The following is a 22145-nucleotide window of genomic DNA, read 5'->3' on the forward strand; positions in this document are numbered from 1 at the left end:
TTAACACAAATACATTTTGCTCCTTACAAAGAACTGGAGCTTCACAATACACTGTGACTCCTAAGCATAAATACTTGAAGAGTCCTTGTGATGCCCCTTAACATTTAAAGGGTCCATGTAATGATGGTATGTCGCTGTGGCTGTTGAAGAATTTCAAATGGAAAAATCCATATACTTTAGTCATCCAACAAGAGAATAGGAGGGTCCCCACAAACGTGGGATGAACAAGGTGCCGGTGATATCCCCAACAGGATTCCGGATACCTTCCTGTTTCGCAAAATCAAAAAGAGTCCAGTAGCACCTTTAAGACTAACCAATTTTATTTTAGCATAAGCTTTCGAGAATCAAGTTCTCTTCGTCAGATGCCTGATACAGAGACTGTATCAGGCATCTGATACAGTCTCTGTATCAGGCATCTGACGAAGAGAACTTGATTCTCGAAAGCTTATGCTAAAATAAAATTGGTTAGTCTTAAAGGTGCTACTGGACTCTTTTTGATTTTGCGAAACAGGAAGGTATCCGGAATCCTGTTGGGGATATCACCGGCACCTTGTTCATCCCACGTTTGTGGGGACCCTCCTATTCTCTTGTTGGATGACTAAAGTATATGGATTTTTCCATTTGAAATTCTTCAACAGCCACAGCGACATACCATCATTACATGGACCCTTTAAATGTTAAGGGGCATCACAAGGACTCTTCAAGTATTTATGCTTAGGAGTCACAGTGTATTGTGAAGCTCCAGTTCTTTGTAAGGAGCAAAATGTATTTGTGTTAAAAAGTCACAGTATATTGTAAAGCTCCAGTTCTTTGTAAGGAGCAATATATATTTGTGTTAAAAAGTCCCCTAGAGGCATTGTCCAGGGTTGTTTGGATTATTTTGGGTTACTGGTTATCAATCATTCATTGCCTAATGGTTAAGGCAGATAAATGGTGTTAAAAATATTTGTGTAAATTTGTATATTTGGTTCCATATGCGGGGACAGTTGTCTTTTTTCTGCTATCATACCCGTATCAGCCCTTTACTTGGTTCCGCTCCTTATCCCAGCTGGCTGAGGGGGGGGGGCATTTCTACCTGCTCTGTTCCTAATACCAACTGGGTTAAGGTGAGGGGTGGGCTTTGCCACCTGCTTCGCTCCTAATACCCAAACCAAAAGGGGCTATCAAAGATGCTCACCCACCCAAACTTGCCAAAAAACACAAATGAGCACTGATGCAGTAAACTAAATTCTTCAGACAATGTTCACAAAAATAATTTAGTGAATTTGAGAGTGATATACAAAAGTGAAATACAACATGTGAAATTCTAAAACATCATAATCACTATAACATCATCACAGTCAATTACACAGAGCAAGGTGTTACAACACCGAGTAGCATGTGTATCCTCAGAAAAGGGAAGAATCCCAAGAGTTCTCTTATGAGCTGTCTTCAATCAGTACACTGAGGATTCCTGCTGAAACCGCGGGGGCAGATGAAAAGTCCCTCCGGAAAAAGTGGAAAGGAGCTGGAAGACTGGGAGGAGAATGGAATGTGCAGGTGGAGAACAGCAACCGGGAGCCCCCAAGGGGGACCTCCCTGCCCGACAAGCCTCCGGGTATCTCAAGCTTGTTTCATGAGCACTTCATCACGGGGCGTGGTTTCTCTGTCTCTGTATCAGGCATCTGACGAAGAGAACTTGATTCTCGAAAGCTTATGCTAAAATAAAATTGGTTAGTCTTAAAGGTGCTACTGGACTCTTTTTGATTTTGCTACCACAGACTAACACGGCTAACTTCTCTGCTTCCTGTTTCGCACTCTCTTGATCACGGGAATAACTAGTTTTTCATCCCGCGTTTGCGCCAGAGTCCTCCTCAGAAGATGAAGAGCTGGAGGAGCCAGCAGGGTCTACTCTGGAGCCAGCTGTAGCTCCAGAGGAAACCCAGGAAGAACAGCCAGGAACCTCTGAGGAGGCTGCCATGAAGGAAGACTCCCACAGAGCTAAGGAGAAACCTGAACCAGGTGAGAGAAGGAAGAACAAGGCAAAAGCAGCGGTGTGGGAACAACGCAAGAGTGCTCGTTTACAGGCACAGCACAGGGCAAGGCTATCAGAGGAAGAGACAACACCTGCACCTAGTTAGGAGAAGCACAAAAGGCAGATGCTGGGCAGCACCCAGCATGGAAGCAACTTTGCTCCCTGCTGCCAGTAGCTCTGTACCTGAGCCTGCTTTGACCTTGCCCTGCTTATGGGACTCTGACCTTGGCCTGTCTTCTGGACTCTCCCTCCTGCCTGCTCCCTTGTATGATGGACTTATTGGTTTCTGACCTCAGACTGTCTCCTGGACTCTCCCTCCTGCCTGCTCCCCTGTCTGACTGGTTCCTTGGCTCTGCCCTTTGACTGAACTCCTGGACTTCCTGTGCCTCCTCTACCAGTGAGATGCCTGGCGCCTGGAACAGGCGCTCTCACCATAGACATGACGAGTCACTTCTGACCAGGTTTTCCTGTAGCATCTACCTCTGTGTTGTTTGAAGAAGAATTAAGCCAATTTGTTGCTACTTACCAACATATTTCTACCAATAGTTAGAGTCTTTCCATAATTAAAGTTGGTTATAGATTAGAGTTTCACACATTGCCTCCTACTTCCTTGCCTTGTCAGGCTCCTAAGAACACCTCCCCACAGTTGCAGGAGGAAATCCGATCTTTACTGGGTAAACGTGCTCTTCAAAGAGTCACAGAGAATGACATCCATTTGAGTTTTATTCACAGAATCACAGAGTTGGAAGGAGCCATAGAGACCTTCTAGTCCAACCCCCTGCCCAATGCAGGATGAGCCTAAAGCATCCCTGACAAATATTCATCCAGCCTCTTCTTGAAAACTGCCAGGGAAGGGGCAGCTCACGACTTCCTTAGGCAGCTGGTTCCACCTTTGAACTACTATGACTGTGAAAAAGTCTTTCCTGATATCCAGCTGGTACCTTTCTGCATGTAATTTAAGCCCGTTACTTCGAGTCCTACCCTCTGCTGCCAACGGGAACAGCTCCTTGCCCTCCTCCAAATGACAGCCTTTCAAATATTTAAAGAGAGCAATCATGTCCCCCCTCAACCTCCTCTTCTCCAAACTAAACATTCCCAAGGCCCTCAGCCTTTCCTCGTAAGGCTCAGTCTCCAGACCCCTCATCATTCTCTTCACTCTCCTCTGCACCCTCTCAATTTTGTCCACATCCTTTTTGAAGTGAGACTTCCAGAACTGCACCCAGTACTCCAGGTGCGGCCTGACCAAGGCGGCATAGAGAGGGACTGTGACCTCCTGCGATTTCGATGCAAAGACCCTTTTGATACAACCCAAGACTGAGTTTGCCTTTTTTGCCACCGCATCACACTGACATCTTGGATGTTTGCCACTCCTCCCAATTTGGTATCATCAGCAAATTTAATGAGTAGCCCATTTATCCCTTCATCCAGATCACTAATAAAAATATTGAAAAGTACCGGGCCCAAAACTGAGCCCTGTGGCACCCCACTGGACACCTCCCTCCAATCTGATGAAATGCCATTGACCACCATTCTTTGGGTGCGATCCTCTAACCAGTTCCCTATCCACTGAACGGTCCTATAGTCCAGTCCGCAGTCTTCCAGTTTACCCATTAGAATGTCATGGAGAACCTTATCAAAAGCTTTACTGAAATCCAGGTAAATCACATCGACATAGTTCCCACGATCCAGTAAGCTTGTCACTCGATCAAAGAAGGAAACCAGGTTGTTCTGACAAGATCTGTTGGGAACAAAACCATGTTGACTTCCCCAGATCACTAAGCGGTCTTTCAGATGCTTACAGATCGATCCCTTTAAAATCTGCTCTAATAACATCTCAGCAAGAGAAGTCAGATTGACTGAAAGTTCTTTAAACACTCTTGGGTGCACACCATCCGGCCCAGGGGATTTGTATTCGTCCAGTGCAGCCAGGTGCCTCTCCACAACCTCTCTTGCTGTCAACTAGCCACCCAGGTGTCCTGTCATGTCCCGATCCCAACTGGGTTAAGGTGGGGGGTGGGCATTGCCACCCTCCCCACTCCTAATACCAGCTGAATAAAAAGGAGGTGGACATTGCCACCTGCTCCGCTCCGTATCCCAGCTGGCTGAAGGGGGCGAACATTGCCACCTTCTCCGCTCCTAATACCAGTTGGGTTAAGGTGGGGGACAGATATTGCCACTCCTAATATCAGCAGGATTAAGGTGGAGAGAGGGCATTGCCACCTGCTTCACTCCTAATAACAGCTGGGTTAAGGGGAGGCTGGCATTGCCACCTGCTCCACTCTTAATACCAGTAGGGTTAAGGCGGGGGAGGACATTGCCACCTACTCTGCTCCTGATCCCAGCTGACTGAAGTGGAGGTTAAGGCAGGGGGTGGGTATTGCCACCTGCTCCACTCCTAATACCAGCTGGAGGAAAGGTGGGGGCAGGCATTGCCATGTGCTCTGCTCCTGATCCCAGCTGGCTGAAAGGTGGGAGGGCATTGCCACCTTCTCCGCTCCTTATCCCAGCTGTCTGAAGGGGGGACGGGCATTGCCATCTATTCCGGCCCTAATACCAGCTGGGTTAAGCTGAGGGGGTGGGCCACTTGTTCCACTCCTAATACAAGCTAGGTTAAGACAGGGGTTGGCATTGCCACCTGCTCCGCTCCTAATACCAGTAGGGTTAAGGCGGGGGAGGGCATTGCCACCTTCTCCGCTCCTAATAACAGCTGGGTTAAGACGGGGGGAGGGCATTGCCACCTACTCCGCTCCTAATACCAACTATGTTAAGGTAGGGGTGTATCATAATAGCCCAAGACACCCTCATTTTAAAGTGCCTGTCGTTGCATGCAACAATTTCATCTTAAAGGAATACACATCGTATATAAAAATCACTCCAACAATGAATTACAATTCTACAGAAAACATGAAAAGATTAATTCATTGTTTAATCATTGTTTAATCATTTTGGTTTAAGGGAGCCTAGAATATATATATCCTTCTTGGGCTATCGGTTGCCTAGCCGCCACCTTTGACTTGTAACTGCTGAGTTTGACTGATTGATTAATTCTATGTTTCAACTTATGATACACATTTTAAGACTTTATAGGTAAGTTTTAACTTTGGTATTGTTATGATATTTTTATAAATATAACACTTGATACTTATATATTCATATATTTATTTATTGATCATATTTATTATATTTATTGAATAATGTCTCAGGTGAAAAGTGTATCCACCCCTGAAGAGGTGGATCCCATCTTGCTGAAGGGGGGTGGGCATTGCCACCTGCTCTGCTCCTAATATGAGCTTGGTTAAGTTGAGTGATGGGCATTGCCACCTGCTCCGCTCCTTATACCAGCTGGGTGAAGGCAGGGGGCAGGCATTGCCAACTGCTACCATCCTGATCCCAGCCTGGACTTCCCTCCTCATCAGGACCCTCTTGTGGTGCACCAGGGTAGGAAGTGAGTCGTCTTGAATACGCTTTCTCTATTATATAGTAAGATTTTTAGAAGCAATGAAAATTTACTGTTGAAAGGTATGGCTATTTGGAGAAATTTGGGTATTTTATTTAAAGATTCAGATCAGTCACATTCCGTTTTAAATTTAAATAAGAGGTATAGCTGAAAGCAGGAGGCATAAGCAAGAAACATCAAAGAGTTAGCAACAGATATTGTTAGCTAACCTTATCTATGCTGGTTTATTGTTGTTTTTTTAAGAACTTTTATATTTGCACTTTCATTTCTTTTTTAAGGTAGCTGCTGTCTTTCCAGGCTATCAGAAGCCTGTGTTCATAAATGATACAAAGAACTTATATAGATTTAGCTAAACATCGCTCGTGTCTAACTACTACTACTACTACTACTACTACTACTACTACTACTACTACTACTACTACTACTACTACTACTACTACTGTGAACTACTAACCTTGTGTCAGTCCCTGGCAGTTAGGTCCCTCAAGTTCTCCACAGTTAACACACAGGTGTTCCAGTTGAAGCAACTTTATTAGAGATCCATACAGTTCAAGGTGTTCACACAAAGGTAGCAACTGGCAGAAGTGACTATTCAAAAAAGGGCACTATTAATTATAGGGAAACTTCCCACCCTTTGGGTCCATTGACATTCTGGCGTGAAAACCCCGAAGAGTTACATGGGAACTGATTAGTTTAGGCTAGACATAGTACAGAGTGAAATCATCCCAGTCTCTGAGAAAAGATACATCGCTCGCTGCCCGCAGCTTGCGTCCAAGGACACTTACCATAGAAGTGAAAGTAAATACTTTCAAGAGATAACAGTCAACCCCCACTGGCTCAGAACATTACACGTTAGCAGTTAACACACTCTTAGATGATTTATACAGTATACAGAATACAACCTTAACAAACAGTTATGATCAGCACAAAATGCAAAACACATTAATGGCAGGTATACAGGCATACATGACACCTAGCTAGCAAAATTCAGCAGCTTCGTAGTAATTGTATGAATTAGCAAGAGCGAGGCCACTCTGAGAAACAAGTTTCTGCAAAGTTTGCACTGAAGTGGTAGCCTGTTTGCCTTGCCAGATAAAGTCACTAAGAAACTTTTGACAACTCTTCAGTTCTTTAAAATGAATCAACAAAGGGAGATAGATAGATGCCACTTGCTCCATAATAGCTAGGGCCTTTGTTCGTTCTGGAGATCTTCTGTGTACTTGAGTCTGGTCATATTAGCCAGATGTTGAGTTAATTTAATTCCAAGGTAATTCACTGGGAAAGTGGGAAGATTTGAATAAGATGTGATTTAACATGGATCAGTGCCAGATTCTCCACATCTGTAACAAAAATGCAAAGCATGCATACTGGATGAGGGGTACACTTCTAGGTAGCACTGTGTATGAAGAAGATCTTGGGATATGTGTGGATGGGAAGCTAAATATGAGCAATCAGTGTGATGCAGCAGCAAAAAATACAAGTTCAATCTTGGGGTGTATCAACAAAGGCATAACATTCAAATCACAGGACGTTATTGTCCCACTATATACCACCTTGGTCAGGCCTCACCTGGAATATTGTGTGCAGTTCTGGGGGCCTTGTTTCGAAAAGGATGTGGACAAATTGGAACAGATGAAGAGGAAAGCAACCAGGATGATTGGGAGCCTGGAGACCAAGCCCTACGAGGGAAGACTAAGGGACCTGGGAATGTTCAGTTTGGAGAAGAGGAGGTTGAGGGGAGACATGATTATTCTCTTTAAGTATTTAAAAGGCTGTCACTGAGGGGAGGGGAGGGAGCTGTTCCTCTTGGCAACAGAGGATAAGACTCAAAACAGTGGGCTTAAACTACAGGACAGAAGGTACGACCTGGACGTTAGGAAAAACTTCTTCATGTTAAGAGGAATTCAGCAGTGGAACTGATTGCCTAGGGATGTGGCGAGTTCCCCCTCATTGGCAGTCTTCAAGGAGCGGCTGGACGAATACTTGTCGAGGATGCTTTAGGCTGCATTGGGCGGGGTGTTTGGACTAGATGGTCTGCAAGGCCCCTTCCAAATCTATGATTCTATGAAATTAGTTTACCAGAAAATCTGATGTCTAGTACTTTGTATATCATCTGCAGTTGGAATTTAAAAGGCTACATTCAGAATTATGCTCATATTCTATAACTAATAGTAATCCCTGAAGTAATGACCAAGAGCACAAACAAATCTCTCTTGCAGGTACTTCAGAACAAGTTCAGATGTGACATTTTGTACTCAGATTTTCCAGCTATGTAGTCATCACTTGAACTTGCCCTCACTCTGCCCATTGACTAAACATTTTTTTTCCTATTTCTAGGACAGAAACTTTTGGATACCTTGGCTGAAACTTGGGATTTCTTTTTCAGTGATGTGCTGCCCATGCTTCAGGCCATATTCTATCCTGTGCAGGTAGGTAATTGATTATTGCAGAATCCAGAAAACTCCAAAGAAGAGGTTCGTCTGGCTTATTAACAGTCCCAAATTGTCACATATCCCCAGAGGAGCGTAACTGAGCTCATTGCCACAGAAGGCAACAGATCCCTGCTTGAATGTAGACATTACACGGAAGAGAAAACTTTCAAGACGGAACTGTCCATAGGTGGCTTCTCTCTGCAGGGCTTGGTGTCTGCAGTGTCAGAAGAAAACGTAACTTTAACTTTCAAAAGTCTCTCCATTTTTTCCTGCTTGGCAGTGTCCAGTATTTCCATGAACAGACAAAGATTTCCAAGACCCCTTGCAACTAACATGCCCGATAGGTTTGTGCCTCGTGCCCTCCCCCTTTAAATGCTATATAGCAAGCCACTGTTTAGGCAGAGAAAATGTTAGAAAAATGCAGAGGAGTTAGCCGTGTTAGTCTGTAGTAGCAAAATCAAAAAGAGTCCAGTAGCACCTTTAAGACAATAAAATTGGTTAGTCTTAAAGGTGCTACTGGACTCTTTTTGATTTTGTTAGAAAAATGTATGCCTTTAAGCAAAGTTTATAAAGAAAAGTCTGAAATTCAATCCAGAGATTAATATACTTGGACAACCTTCTATTCCCGTTCGAAATGCGTAGGTTGCACAGATTTTTGAGAACTATGATGTAAAACTTGGCAGGTATAAAATTTTGTGCAAAAGTTCTACAGAGTACCGCTTGGGATTCTTGAGTGGCTCTTCAGCTAAGGACACTGCCATCAGTTCTGCTGAGGTTTGTAGTCCAAAGCATTGCCCATTGTGCTTGTCATACCATGACGTCTATGAAATAAGCCAGTTCACCAGAGCTCCCTTGGAAGAGAATTTCTTTGGTGGTGCCACTACAGAGAAGGCTCTGAGCCAGATCCCTGTTTGGGCGGTGGGTACTGTAGCAGTTTGTTCCCTGAGTAAACTCATGATGCATGGAGGAATGTAAGGGAGAATGTGCCCCTTCAAAAACTGAAAGTTGAGCTGAAATGTGCCATTCCGTATGATAGAAAGAACTAATATCTTTTTCTTCAGCTTTGTAATAGCTTTCAGATACTACAGACTGTATGGTTTATTTTTAACATTCAAAAGTTAAAATCAAAGATGGTACAGAATTTTATGGCCCTAAAATGATGGCAAACTAGAAGTAAAAGGCAATATACAATTCAGCCAGTTATCTTAACGTTTTGAAATCTCCTTTGTATTCATTTCTTAAACTGCAAAATATGCATAGTAGAAATAAGCCCTCTACTTTTGTGCCAAAAACATCACATGTCCAAGAGGAGCAGCACCATTACCTCAGTTTTCTTTTTTGCCACTGCGCAGAGAGGACCTCTATTGCTGTTATCCTTTTTTCATCACCTCATTCTTGAGGCTGAGGAAAATTGTTTCTCTTAAAAGTTTTTCTTATCATCAATAGTCATTCTAGTGAAGAATAAAGCTACATTTAAAGTTCCTGTTTTCCCTTTGTCATGGCTCAAGAGGAGCCTCTTCAAAAGTGTGCCAGCTCATGCTGAAAAACGTCAGTTGTGTGTGCCTTACCTGCCGGGCGTCACAAGAGACAGCGGCCTACACTTTCTGTCACCAGTTTACTCTGCAAGTACGTTCCGACAGAGCCTCCTCAGAACGGTTCTTTCTCAAAGGCCAGTCGCGCCAGTCTGATTAAAGGCACCTGCCCCTTCCTGGCACCCGTGGGGCTGAACGGAGAAGCCTGGAGGTGTGGCCTGACAGAGCCCTCGGTTTTGATGCTGAGAGAGTTTCTTTTAATAAAGGCTTTGGCTGCCTGCCAGCCTGAATAAAATAGGGTTGTACTTACCTGTAGCTATTGTTCATCGAGTAGTCTTCTGTGCAAGCACACATTGGGACTATGCGGGACAGTGGGGAAGTCCTAACTCACCAGAACAGGCTTCTGCAGCCAAGGAAATGGCACCTGGAGGTGTGAGTTAATGGGAAGCTTCAGGTCCCACAGAAGGGCCTCGAGTAGAAAATGAACTGGTAATTAGTGTCCCTCCCTCATTCCAGTCTTGACTGAAGGAATGTGTTAACTCTCAGATGGAGAGAAAGAAAGAAAAATCTCCCACAAGCACAAGGCGCCCTCCAGAATGAGTCACAATGAGGCAAGTAAGCAAGCTCTCCTGCCCCGCCCCCAGTCCCAGCCTAAAAGGTGTGCCACTCAGGCCACAGGAGCACTGGACGCCGACGAAGCTCTGCCTGGCCCATCAAAGCAGCACATAAGGGATTTCCCTCCATTTCAAGCAAACACAACTTCTCTCCCTCATCTCTCTCAGAGGAAGGATTGCGTGTCACAGAGTCTAAGATCTCTGATAATGAATGATAGAAAGGATCAAGAAGTATTGGAGGACGAACCTCCTCAACAAAGCCAGCAGTATAAAAGGCTGTTTACACAGGAGGAATTACCTCCACGACTCTACAAGGCCCTCAAAAATTCTTCGGCTTTCTCACTCCAAACTGCAACATTCTGATGACGCAGAGGAGGAAGAAGACGGGGCTCCCAAAGTTTTGTCTAGTCCAGGAAGCCAGGGTGTGCCTTTCCTTTCCCCAGGTTTTTAAAGCAGGAAATCAAGGAGGCGTGGGCTGCCCCTGTGTGACAGCGCTCACGTGAAGGACGAGCTAAAAGAGTGTCTACTTTCTGTCCTGGAGTATCTGATCTCCTACAAATCCCAGCAGTGGGTGCACCAATAGCTAGCTTGGCATCTGGAAAAGTACTTCTTAACAAGGGGAAGGCAAACTGAAGGATGCAACTGACAGGAGGAGTGAGGCAGTTCTACTCAAATCACACCTATCAGAGCAGAACAAAATGGCGTTCCAAATCCAGTTTAGAATTCTACTTTGTTATGGTTCCACTTCATGTTATTTATTTATTGATTTCACATTTCTATTCCACCCTCCCCACGAGTGGGCTCAGGTTGGATCACAACCCATTAAAATCTACTCGTTTAAAGCTGGTTGTGAACCGAAATAAATTCATTCAACCCATACAATAAAATTCCATTTCCATAAAACATTTAACAAAATCATTAAAATAAAAACATTTCTAGTCAGCCTTACAAAATAAAACAGGATGATGGACAGCCTTCGCAGGGAGGGTTAGATTTTATACACCCCTTGTTTTTTCAGGCCGGCGGAGGCCCAGACCTCAGCCATGTGCCTGGTGGAACAGCTCTTTCTTACAGGCCCAGTGAAAAGATAATAGGTCTTACCAGGCTCTGGTCTCAGTAGACAGAGCATTCCACCAGGTGGGAGCCAGGACCGAAAAGGCCCTGGCTGTGGTCGAAGCTAAGCGGGCCTCCTTGAGGCCAGGTACCACCAAGAGCTGTTTCTCTCCTGATTAGAGTCTCCTCCAGGGGATATATGGTGAGAGACGGTCCCGTAGATACACTGGTCCCAGTCCGCATAGAGCCTTATAGGTCAGTACCAAAACCTTGAATCTGATCCAGCACTCCACAGGCAACCAATGCAGGTCACATAATATCAGTGTTATATGTGCCGCATTTGGCACTCTCATAATAACGCGTGCCGCGGCATTTTGTACCAGCTGTAATCTCCGGGTCAGGCCCAAGGGCAGCCCCATGTAGAGTGAGTTGCAGTAATATAGTCTAGAGATGACCATTGCCTGGATCACTGTAGTTAAGGCACGGGTTGACAAGTATGGGACAAGTTGCCTGGTCTGGCGCAGATGGAAAAAAGAGGACCCAACATCCACTGTGACCTGTGCCTCCATTTTCAGGGAGGCATCCAGGATCACCCCTAGGCTCTTAACCCTTGGAACAGGCACCAGCGGTGCCCCACCGAGGGCCAGGAGCCAGAGTCCTGAGCCTAACCTCCCCGCAGCTCAAGTACAGGACCTCCATTTTTGTCGGGTTCAATTTCAGCCAACCCTGTTTCAACCAGCCAGTCACGGCTGCAAAAGCACGTTCTAGGGCATCTGGGGCCGAGTTAGGGCAGCTGTCCATCATCAGATACAACTGGGTGTCAGCTGCATATTGATGACACCTGATTCCGAAACTTCGCACTAGTTGGGCAAGGGGCGCATATAGACATTAAACCGTAATGAAGAGAGTATTGCTCCCTGTGGGACCCCACACACCAAAGGGTGGCGGGATGACAAGTTCTCCCCAGGTGCCACCCTCTGTCCCTGACCATGGAGAAAAGAGACAAGCCACTGCAAGGCCATCCCTTGTCTCCCCACATCGGCAAGGCGGTGTGTCAAAATATCGTAATTGACTGTATTGAACGCTGCCAACAGATCCAGTAATATCAGCAACGCCAAACCACCTCGGTCCAGATGTCTGCGAAGATTGTCTGTAAGGGTGACCAGCAACATCTCCATCCCATGTCCTGGGCAGATCCCAGACTGGAAGGGATCTAGGGCTGACACATCCTTCAGGAAGCCCTGCAGCTGTTCCGCCACTGCCTGCTCAAGCTCAACCACCTTTCCTAGAAACTGGAGGTTCGAGACTGGGCGGTGATTGACCAGGTCAGTGGGGTCCAGAGATGGTTTCTTTGAAAAAGGCCTCATCACAGCTTCCTTTAATGGCCCAGGAAAAACCCTGGAGCCTAAGGATAGATTAACAATAGCCCCAATGAGGACCACAGCCCATCAGCACTGGCTTTCACCAGCCATGGGCATGGGTCCAAGGGGTACGTGGTGGGCTTAACTAATCACAGGGTCCTGTCAATCTCTTCTCCAGAGAGTGGGCTAAAATGATCAAATATTGGACCTGAAGATGGCCAAGGGGTCTCTAGCTCATTTACTGAATCAACTGTGGCTAGCAAGTCGCGTCAGAGGGACAAGATTTTATCAGCAAAAAAGCTCCCAAAAGCCTCACAGCTAATGTCCGAATTCAAAATTTGACGACCTCCCTCTGGCAGGGAGACCCATGACCGAACCACATAAAACAATTTTGCTGAGCATGAGCTCGCTGACGCAATGGAGGCTGCATAAAACTCCTCCTGGACAGCCTTCACCACCACCTCATAGGCTTTCATAAACGTCCTATAACGTGATCTTGCCTCTTCATCCCGAGATCGTCGCCACATTTACTCAAGCCATCTTAGCTCCTGCTTCTTCCATCACAGCTCTTCTGTATACCAGGGAGCTCATCTGGCACAGGGGCAAAGTTGGTGACTGGGCGCGATTTCGTTGATGGCTTCAGAGAGCTGGCACTGCCAGTTCTCCACCAGCTCATCTAACGAACTGCCTTGGAGCATTGGATCCCACAAAGCATTCTGGAATCTGATAGGGTCCATAAGTGTCCATGGGCGAGCATAAATCAGCTCGCCATCCTTGTGAGGGGGGGTTGGTACCCTCCGCCAAGCCTTCAGAACCAAGTGATCTGACCATGGCATCGATTCTACTGCTTCTAGATCCACATTCAACCTCACCCTGAAGATCAAATCTAGCATGTGGTCCGCTTGATATGTAGGGGTTGATACAAATTGGGAGAGCCCCAGTGCTGCCATGGAAGACATCAGGTCCACAGCCTGCATGGAGGAGGCATCATCGACATGGATGTTGAAGTCCCCCAGCACCATCAATCTCGGGTACTCCAAGGCCCACCCTGCCACTACCTCCAGCATGTGACAGGGTATCTGCTGGTGCGCTAGGCGGTCGGTACACCAGACAAATAGCCAAACTCTCCTCGGCACCCCACACCAGGCCTACACATCCAATGCCGGAGATCTCAGGGGCAGGGAGTGGCCAGAAGAAGAAAGATTCTCAGACAAGGATTGCCACCCCTCCCCCCGACCTCCTGTTCAGGACTGATGAAGGACTGAATATCCTGGGGGGGGGGCGGTCTGTTCTCCCAGGGAGACCGTTTCACCCTCCCTCGCCCAGGTTTTGGTCACGCACACAAGGTCCATGTCACTCGCTGCAAAATGATCTTGCAACGTTGTAGTCTTATTGTTTATAGACCTAGCATTACACAACATGAGTGTCGAAGGGAGGTTCTTTTTCCCAGCTCCATCACCAGCGTTTCTCGGGATGGGATGCAGGTAAGCACCGAGCCACACCGTCTCTCCGTGCTCTTCTCCACCAGTACCAGCTTTGTTTTGTTTTTCCAGTCATGTTGGAAGAATGTAGAGAAAATAATGATGAGCTTAGAATTCTACTTTGGTACGAATGAGGCTTGAGAAATCTTTAACTAATCTTTGACTCTTGTCAAGTTTTTGGTGAGTCAGCTTGAAGGTTGTTTTCATCTGTCTCACCTCAGGGTGCTTTGATGCATTTTCAAAAAGATGCTAAATATAATACAAACAAAGACCGGGATATATAAAAGTGAGGAATGAATAGATTATAATAAAACATATGAATAGATGTCTTGAAAATGCAAGAATTTGAAGCAGAGATAAGAAGGCATAATACTGTCATAGTTACCCTCTTCCTAATCCCATTAATTTCACTGGGGCTACGCACATGCTTAACTCTCTAGAACTTAGAAAAGAGTCCAGTAGCACCTTTAAGACTAACCAACTACTGGACTCTTAAAGGCGCTACTGGACTCTTTTCTATTTTTGCTACTATAGACTAACACGGCTAACTGCTCTGGATCTCTGGAACTTGAATGTAATTCTAATGGACTCCGAAGGGTGTAACTTTGCTTGGGATTGTACTGTATGTGCCTTACACATAATCTGAAAGCAAATAATGTATAAATTGTTGAAAACTTTCATTTATTTCCTTTGTTTAGGGGAAAGAGCCCTCTGTCCGCCAGCTAGCTCTTTTGCACTTCAGAAATATTATAACCCTCAATATCAAACTGGAAGATGCTTTGTCCCGTTCCCGAGCAAGGGTTCCTCCTTCAATTATTCAGATGTTGCTTATCCTTCAGGTATATTTTTTTTTGGGGAATTTTAAATCTTTCTCTCTGCAAAATTTGCTCCCCCAAACTAGTTATTGACGTTGAACTTTTATGGTTGATCCCACCTTTCAAGCATTCTTTGTGTTGACTGGCTTCACGCAACAAGCCATTCATTTACAGTGTCCTCCCACATAGATAGCAGGATTTTCTTCATTTCTATCACAAATGTCTGTTGTTTCTTGGGACAAAAAGTCATTGCTGAAATTTGTAGGTACAAGGTTGTAGATAGCCATTCACTGAATCCTTTGTGCTGAGCCAAAATCATTGCAATGTGAACTGATACAGGAGCTTTCACAAACAGATTGACATTCTCTTACTGGCATCACATTTTTAGCCCTGCAAAGAGTGGTGATCTGGAAACCTCTATAGGGAGCTTTTTGGCACGAAGACCTTTTCGTCAGAAACGCAGCTTCAGGGCCGCACATGCCATGAGGGGGGGGGAGTTGCGCTTTCCCATTTAGTTCCTCTTCATCTGCTGCATCAATAGCAGCGTTGAGGGACTTCTCTCAGGAGAACAGTTCTGTAGAGCTTTTCCCCCCACTTTGCAGCATTTCTTTTCTATAGTTCATATAGTTAGTATAATTTAGTAGTGTGGTTAGTTGGGAGTTTGTGAGACATGCCTATGCTCATGGCCCAGCCTGTTACTCTTTAATGAACCTGTAAATCCTGTGCGCAGGAAAAGTTCCCTCTAGACACAGAGATGATTTACGCCTGTTGTGTTTAAGAGAACAACCAGTGCTTCATGAAGCAAACTAGAGTAAATCGGAAAGTCGAAGCTGTAGAAAAAAGTCTTTCCACTTCACCAAGTGTGGCAGAAGGTACTGAATTCCACCCTTTTAAACTGTCTTCTCCACCAGTATGAGGAAACCATTGGTATCAAGAGAATTGACTCACCAGTTTCTACTAAAGTGAAGAAATGGTGGCTGAACTCCCCACTCCTCTGGAAAAAGTTAAGATGATACCTCGCAGTTAGCATCTCCCCTGACCTTGAAGCTCCACATCTAGATCTCACTATTGAGTTAAAGGAACTATTTGTGAAGTCCAAGCCTGCCTTGGAGACATTTGCTTGCAAGACTCCAGCTCCACTTCTTAGAGAGGTTACTCCACACAGATGAGCCTCATCGTTAGACAGCCCGTTGGAGGAATTTCCACTGAGACCACCTAAATATCCACTACAACTTGTGGCACCACTACAACCTTCTCCTGTGGTCCTGGGAGTGGGTCAGTCCTGACTAGCAGGAAGTAGCTCCTCTTCTCTCTTGCAGGGTGCAGTCGAATCAATCAATCCCCTAGGGGAGGGGCTCTTCCCTGGCTCGCCAGTTTTTTGCAGCCCTGCTCAGGCAGGGAGTCGAATCGCTTGGCTCTGCAAGAGCAATGCTCCTAGACGACCTTAAGCAACAAAAGGCAGGGGAACAGATAGAACAAGTTCGTGGGGTAAAGGAAGGGCTTGTCCCTCCCCCCTCCCCAATCGAGCCAAACAAGAAAGGGGAGGCGAGAAGCAGAGCCAATGTTTTTTCCCAGTCTCTAGGACCCGGCTTCTGCAAAAAAAAACAGTGTTCAGCAGGTGGCAAAAGAGCATGGTGCATAGCAAACACATGTGGGGGAAAGCAGCACGCAGTGCGGGTGGTGAGTGGAGAAGGAAACACCATGGCCCTGTGGGCTACAGACTCCCTTGGAGCACGTCAGAAGCATTGGAGTCAGGGAGCCAGCGTACACCCTTTGAACCCCGGTAAGGGATCTCACAAAGACACCGGGGGAAGGAGAGGGTTTACTCGTGTGAATAATGGACATACCCTTGGGAGTCTCCTAACCTGAACAGCCAGCTCGTGAGACTTAAAAACTCTTTGTGTTCTTTTCTTCATCCCCCCCCTTCTACTTTTAGGTGGGAAACACAGTCAGGCCGGAATGGCAGCCAAGGAGGGTTTGGAAGGGCCTAATATGGCTGTGCGACTCATCGATGGCCTAGACTTGCCTAGCTCTCCTGCCTCCACTCAGTCCTTACAAGGCACCGGAGGGCAGGGCCAGGGGAATAGTGAGTTAGACCTCTCTGGCCATGATGCAAAGGCAAATTTGCTGGCATGAATCAAAACAGAGCTTTAAAAGGAGTTCAAGGAGGTCATGGAAAAATTCAGAGGGCAGAATGTACCTAAAAAGGGGAACCAAAATCCAGGCCTTAGTAAGAGAGCTGGGTCGCACCACTCCCGTGTTCCCAAAGACTAAAAGAAGAAAGAGATTGGATAGCTGGATAGAGGGGATTCAAGCCTCTCAGAGGAACCACAGTCAGAATCAGAGTCTTCTGAACCGCACTCAGAGAGTGAGGAAGGGGAACTCTCTGATGAACAGGAAGAAACAATTGGCCCCATACAAACGAGGCTTTCCCCCCCAGGAGATGTACTCCAGATTACTCCCTAAAATCCTCAGAGTCTTAGATATCACTCAGACAAATACTGGGAAAGAGGACCCAGACCCAGCCTTCCCTCAAGGTTTAGACAAAGCGCTCCCAAAATTGGTGAACACCCAAACAGGAGTTCCACTACCAGCAATTTTTTCATGGTATCCTTAAGGCAGAATGGGAAAATCCAGCCAAACCAAGGGTGTACCAATCTCTGTTCAATAAGTTTTACTCTTTAGCACCAGAGGCAACAAAGAAGATCAAACTGCTAGTAGTGGATGACCCAGTCACGAGTCTAGCTACCACATCAGTTCTATCTATGGATGCAGAAGGAATTCCCAAGGACCCATCTGCCAGCAGACACGGGAGTATCTGCTGGCAGCTACTTTGAGGGGCTGGTCCTTTTCCTGGCTGGCTGGACCAGAATAGGAGCTCTCTAATTGGCAGGGACAGTGGCAAAAACTGGAGTATCTGCTGGAAGCTACTTTGAGGGGCTACAAACTGACCTTCCCAATGTCCAATACCCACCAAGTGCACGAAGCAATATGCACAGCCTGATTGCTTCTGCGCCACACATCCCACAGTGCTGCCGCTGGGTCAGGCTGGGGGCGCAAGCGCACGAAGCAACAGGCACAGCCTGGTTGCTTCTGCACTGTGCAGCCCACAGTACTGGTGCCAGGTCAGGCCAGGAGGTCGTCAGGGGCCAGCATGGGCCACAGCGCCTCCTTCAGAGAGCTGCGCTTGAGGTGGCTGCCGGCTCTGCCTCAGTGAACGTGCCAGCCCTGCAGGCCAGACCAAATGAGATACAGCCCGCAGGCCAGACCTTCCCCACCCCTACCTTAGGGCTTCAGCAACTGGGTCACTATTTGCTAGGGCAGCACTCACTTGAGCCTCAGACCTAGCTGCGGCAGGCAGAGAGTTACCCAAGGAGATAAAGAATTAAGTTAAGAAAATAGCTTTGGCACTGGCCTTCGCAGCAGATGCCACACTTGATTCCTTCCAAATGTCGTTGAGAGCAATGGACACTCCTTTCATGACTCCAAACGCTCCATCAGACAGAGTAACAATAGATCCTATAAGAGTCAATGGCAGTCAAGACCCAAAAACGACAATAGGTCTTTTGCCTCTCACAAATCCAGTCAACAAACAAAAGGACAAAAGAAGACACATCAGGCATGACTACCACTAACTGACAGTCATGCAAATTGGGGGATGATTGCAAGAATTAGCAAGTCAGTGGCACCGAACAATTTCAGACAAATGGGTCTTGGATACAGTATCCAGGGGCTATTTCTTGGAGTTCCAATCGATCCCACTGAATCATCTCGTATACATCGCAAGGAACCTACTGAAACAAAAGCACACCAAGATAAAGGAGGCTATTCAACACCTTCTAACAATAAATGCAATAGAACCAGTACCGACACCTTATGAGAACCGGGAAGTGTACTCGGTATTCTTCATCGTACCGAAGAAAAATGGGGATATCAGAGCGATCTTGGACCTGAGGTGGCTGAATCAATACATCAAGTACCACAAGTTCAAGATGGAGACCATAATATCTATCACAGGGGCCATACAAAGGAGAGACTTTCTAACCTCCATAGATCTCTCAGAGGCTTATCTCCACATACGCATCAGGGAGTCACACAGAAAATACCTATGCTTCACATACGATGGAGAACACTATCAGTACAGGGCCCTACCCTTCAGACTGAAGTCATCGCCAAGAGTGTTCACAAAGATACTAGTGATGCTGATAGCACTTCTCAGGCTACAAGGAATAGCCCTGTTCCCATACCTCAATGATATCCTCATCAAAACCCCGTCCCTAACGGCTGGTATGGAGGCAGTAAGATGGACCATAGAATGCCTAGAGAGTCATGGATTTGTGATCACAGGGAGAAGAATAGATTAGATGTGAAAAGGGCATTAAGCTTAGAAATTATTTAACCTTTAAAGTCTCAAGACTTTATTCACTTGTGTTTCTACTTGCAAAGATGTTTTTCAGGTCCCAAGTCTCTAAGGTTTTGGGGCAGTTCTGAGAGTTCTTTAGAGGAAAGAGGATGAAGATTATCGGTATTACAACAAAGAAATCTTAAATATTTTAATACAATATGGCTTCCGGTTTGGGATTCATGGAGGTCTGAAGCAGCTCCATTTGCGGAGCTGACCGGACTGCCGTTTTAAGCGGCCGGCGGGGGAAATTTAGCCCGCTGCCGACTGCTCTCAGGCAGAGAGCAGGCAAAGAACGCTCAAGACCCTAGGGTGTGCTAGATCTCGGACGAGGGGGGGCTCTGCGCAAAGGGTCCCCTCCCGATCCTTGAGGTCCCACCCTGCGACAGGTCGGCTACGATCTCTGCGGCAGTTCTGGGGCCAATTCGGCTGGCATAAGACCTACATACCCAAGCTTCGATTGGGGAAAGAGGTGGAGAGGAGAAGTTATAATCGAAACAGCGACTACAGCCCGAGAAAAGTGAAAGAGAAGGTAAAGATCACTATCTTCTGATACGGGACAGATTGATAAAAACAGAGAGGAAGAAAAGTAGATTTTCAAACTGCAACAGGCTAATAATAAGGAGGGGAAGACTCGGCAAGAGTTGTATTTGAAAAGAGATTAAGTTTAAAGAAGTTATTAAAGAAATTGGACTATTGTTTTGAATACTTGCGGTTATGGAGCTGTGAGAAAAAGATACCATCGCGAGACCTACTGTGGGAAGTTGGGAGACAGGAAGTACGTAATAACAATAGAGTTGCTGGAGAGAAGCGGCCCTTGCCAGGGGGCAGGAAGAAGGGAATCGCCATCTTTGAAAGGGGAAGGGTCGCGGCTTCAGCGGAAAAGGAAGTAAGCCATTTTGGATTACAAAATCATAGAGGAACCATAGAGAAAAGACGCCCGACATTTTGGACTCTTTAAAAATTATTGGCAAGAAGACCGGGACATTTGAAATAAAAAGACATTTAAATTCTACGCCACGGAGTTAAGGAAGAGAGCGGACTCGTGGGAGCGAGCCAAAGCAAGCCCCACGATGTCAAAAAAAGAGTGGCAATCGGCAATAGAAAACCTGGACAAAAAACTTTTAGACGTGATTAAAGAACTTAAGGACACGAAATTGGAGCTGATTAAAGAGGTTAAAGAGGTCAAACAGACAGTAAAATCGGAGTTGTCAGAAGTGAAAAAAGGTATGGAAACAATACAAAGTGAACTACAAGGAACGCAGCAGAGAGTTAAAACAGTAGAAGACGCGATGGAGAACTTAGCAGGCACGCAACAAACAGAGATGAGACTGATGAGGGGAAGGATGTCGGTTGCGGAAACTAAACACATGGAGAAGCAGTTACGGTTTCGTGGTTTGCCAGAAGTGGAAGGAAAGACAGCGCAAGAACAGATGACTGAGGTGTTAGCTGAATACCTGGGGAAGGAGGAGGAGGAAGTTGTGGCTATCCTTGATGTGGCATACCGTGTAAATTCGAGAATTGCAACCCAGAGGAAATTACCAAGAGACGTGATTGTGCAGTTTACGACACGAAATATGAAAGAGAAGATTGTGACAAAACAGTTTCAAGATCCATTGGAGATTGATGGCAAGACGATTATCATAATGAAGGAATTACCCAGGTCAGTGTTATTAGATCGGAAAAAATATAAAGTGCTAATTCAGATCTTGAAAGACATGAAAATCAGGTACAGATGGGAGTTGCCAGAAGGTGTGTCCTTTGAGTTTGGAGGGGCCAAAAAGCGTATCAGATCTGAGCGAGAGATGGAGCGATTTATAAGGGACAATGAAAAAGACTTACCAACAAGATTATGAGTATGGAGTGTAAAGTTTTATCTTGGAATGTAAATGGACTAAACTCACCAAACAAGAGAAAAAGTATTTTCCACTGGCTATTAAAACAAAAATGTGATATTGTTTGCTTGCAAGAAACCCATATTCGAAAGCAGGATGTAAAATTTTTAAAAATGGGGAAACTGGGCAATGAATTTGTAGCGGCCTCTAATAAGAAAAAAAGAGGAGTGGTGTTGTATATAAAAGAGGAGCTACAGCCAAAATTTGTAATAAAAGATGTGGAAGCCAGATTTATAGCAGTGGAATGTACATGGAACTTAAAAAAAGTATTGGTAGTCGGAATTTATGCACCTAACGGTGCAAAAGAGAGCTTCTTTGAGGATTTGAGGAAGCAATTAGACGAACTTTCATACGACCAGATAATTCTTGCTGGAGACTTCAATGGAGTGACGAACTTGGAACTAGATAAAAAGACATCAACTGTACAAAAGAAAAGAGGATTGTTACCAAAGCTTTTTTTTGAGCTGATACAACAGGAGACTTTAGAAGATGTATGGAGAAGAGAAAATCTTAAAAGTAGACAATTTACTTTTTACTCTTCAAGACACTGTACACTATCGAGAATTGATATGATCTGGGCCTCAAAAGACTTAGCGTTATGGACTAAGGAGGTAGAAATAATGCCGATGGTAGGCTCAGATCATAATCCAATCATGTGGAAATTAGGGAGGAGGAGAAAAAGGAAAGCATGGAGAATAAATGAGGACTTGTTACAGGAAGTTCTTCATACAATATAACGTGAATAAAGAAGTACCAACTGACAAAGTTTGGGATGCCTACAAGGTGGTAATAAGGGGCATACTAATGGACTTAAATGGCAGAGTGAGAAAAAAGAAAGAGGAGAAGAGACAAGAGATTGAGGAGAAAATAAAAGCCAAAGAAATACAGTTAAAAAAGAGACCAGGGAAAAAGAAATTACATCAGGAAATTAAAATACTTCAAGAACAGTTGGCAGCAATGAATAATAAAGAATTGGAGTGGAACCTTAAAAGACTGAATCAGAAAGTGTTTGAAGGAGCAAATAAACCTGGAAAGTATTTGGCATGGCAATTAAAAAAGAGAAGGGAAAAGAAAATAATAAACAAAATA

General features: G+C 45.4%; 1 protein-coding gene across 2 annotated transcripts in view; it reads left to right on the forward strand.

Moving 5' to 3' along the window:
* The window catches only part of PRR5 (proline rich 5), a 137896-nt gene that overhangs the window by 99002 nt on the left and 16749 nt on the right, over nt 1-22145 (forward strand). For both annotated transcript variants that reach the window (XM_055000862.1, XM_055000863.1), the window contains 2 exons: nt 7809-7900; nt 14643-14783. In XM_055000862.1, coding sequence (XP_054856837.1) covers nt 7809-7900; nt 14643-14783 — 233 coding nt within the window. The remainder of the gene's footprint in view (nt 1-7808; nt 7901-14642; nt 14784-22145) is intronic.

This window comes from Eublepharis macularius, chromosome 16, assembly GCF_028583425.1.
Source record: "Eublepharis macularius isolate TG4126 chromosome 16, MPM_Emac_v1.0, whole genome shotgun sequence".
Taxonomy (NCBI): domain Eukaryota; kingdom Metazoa; phylum Chordata; class Lepidosauria; order Squamata; family Eublepharidae; genus Eublepharis; species Eublepharis macularius.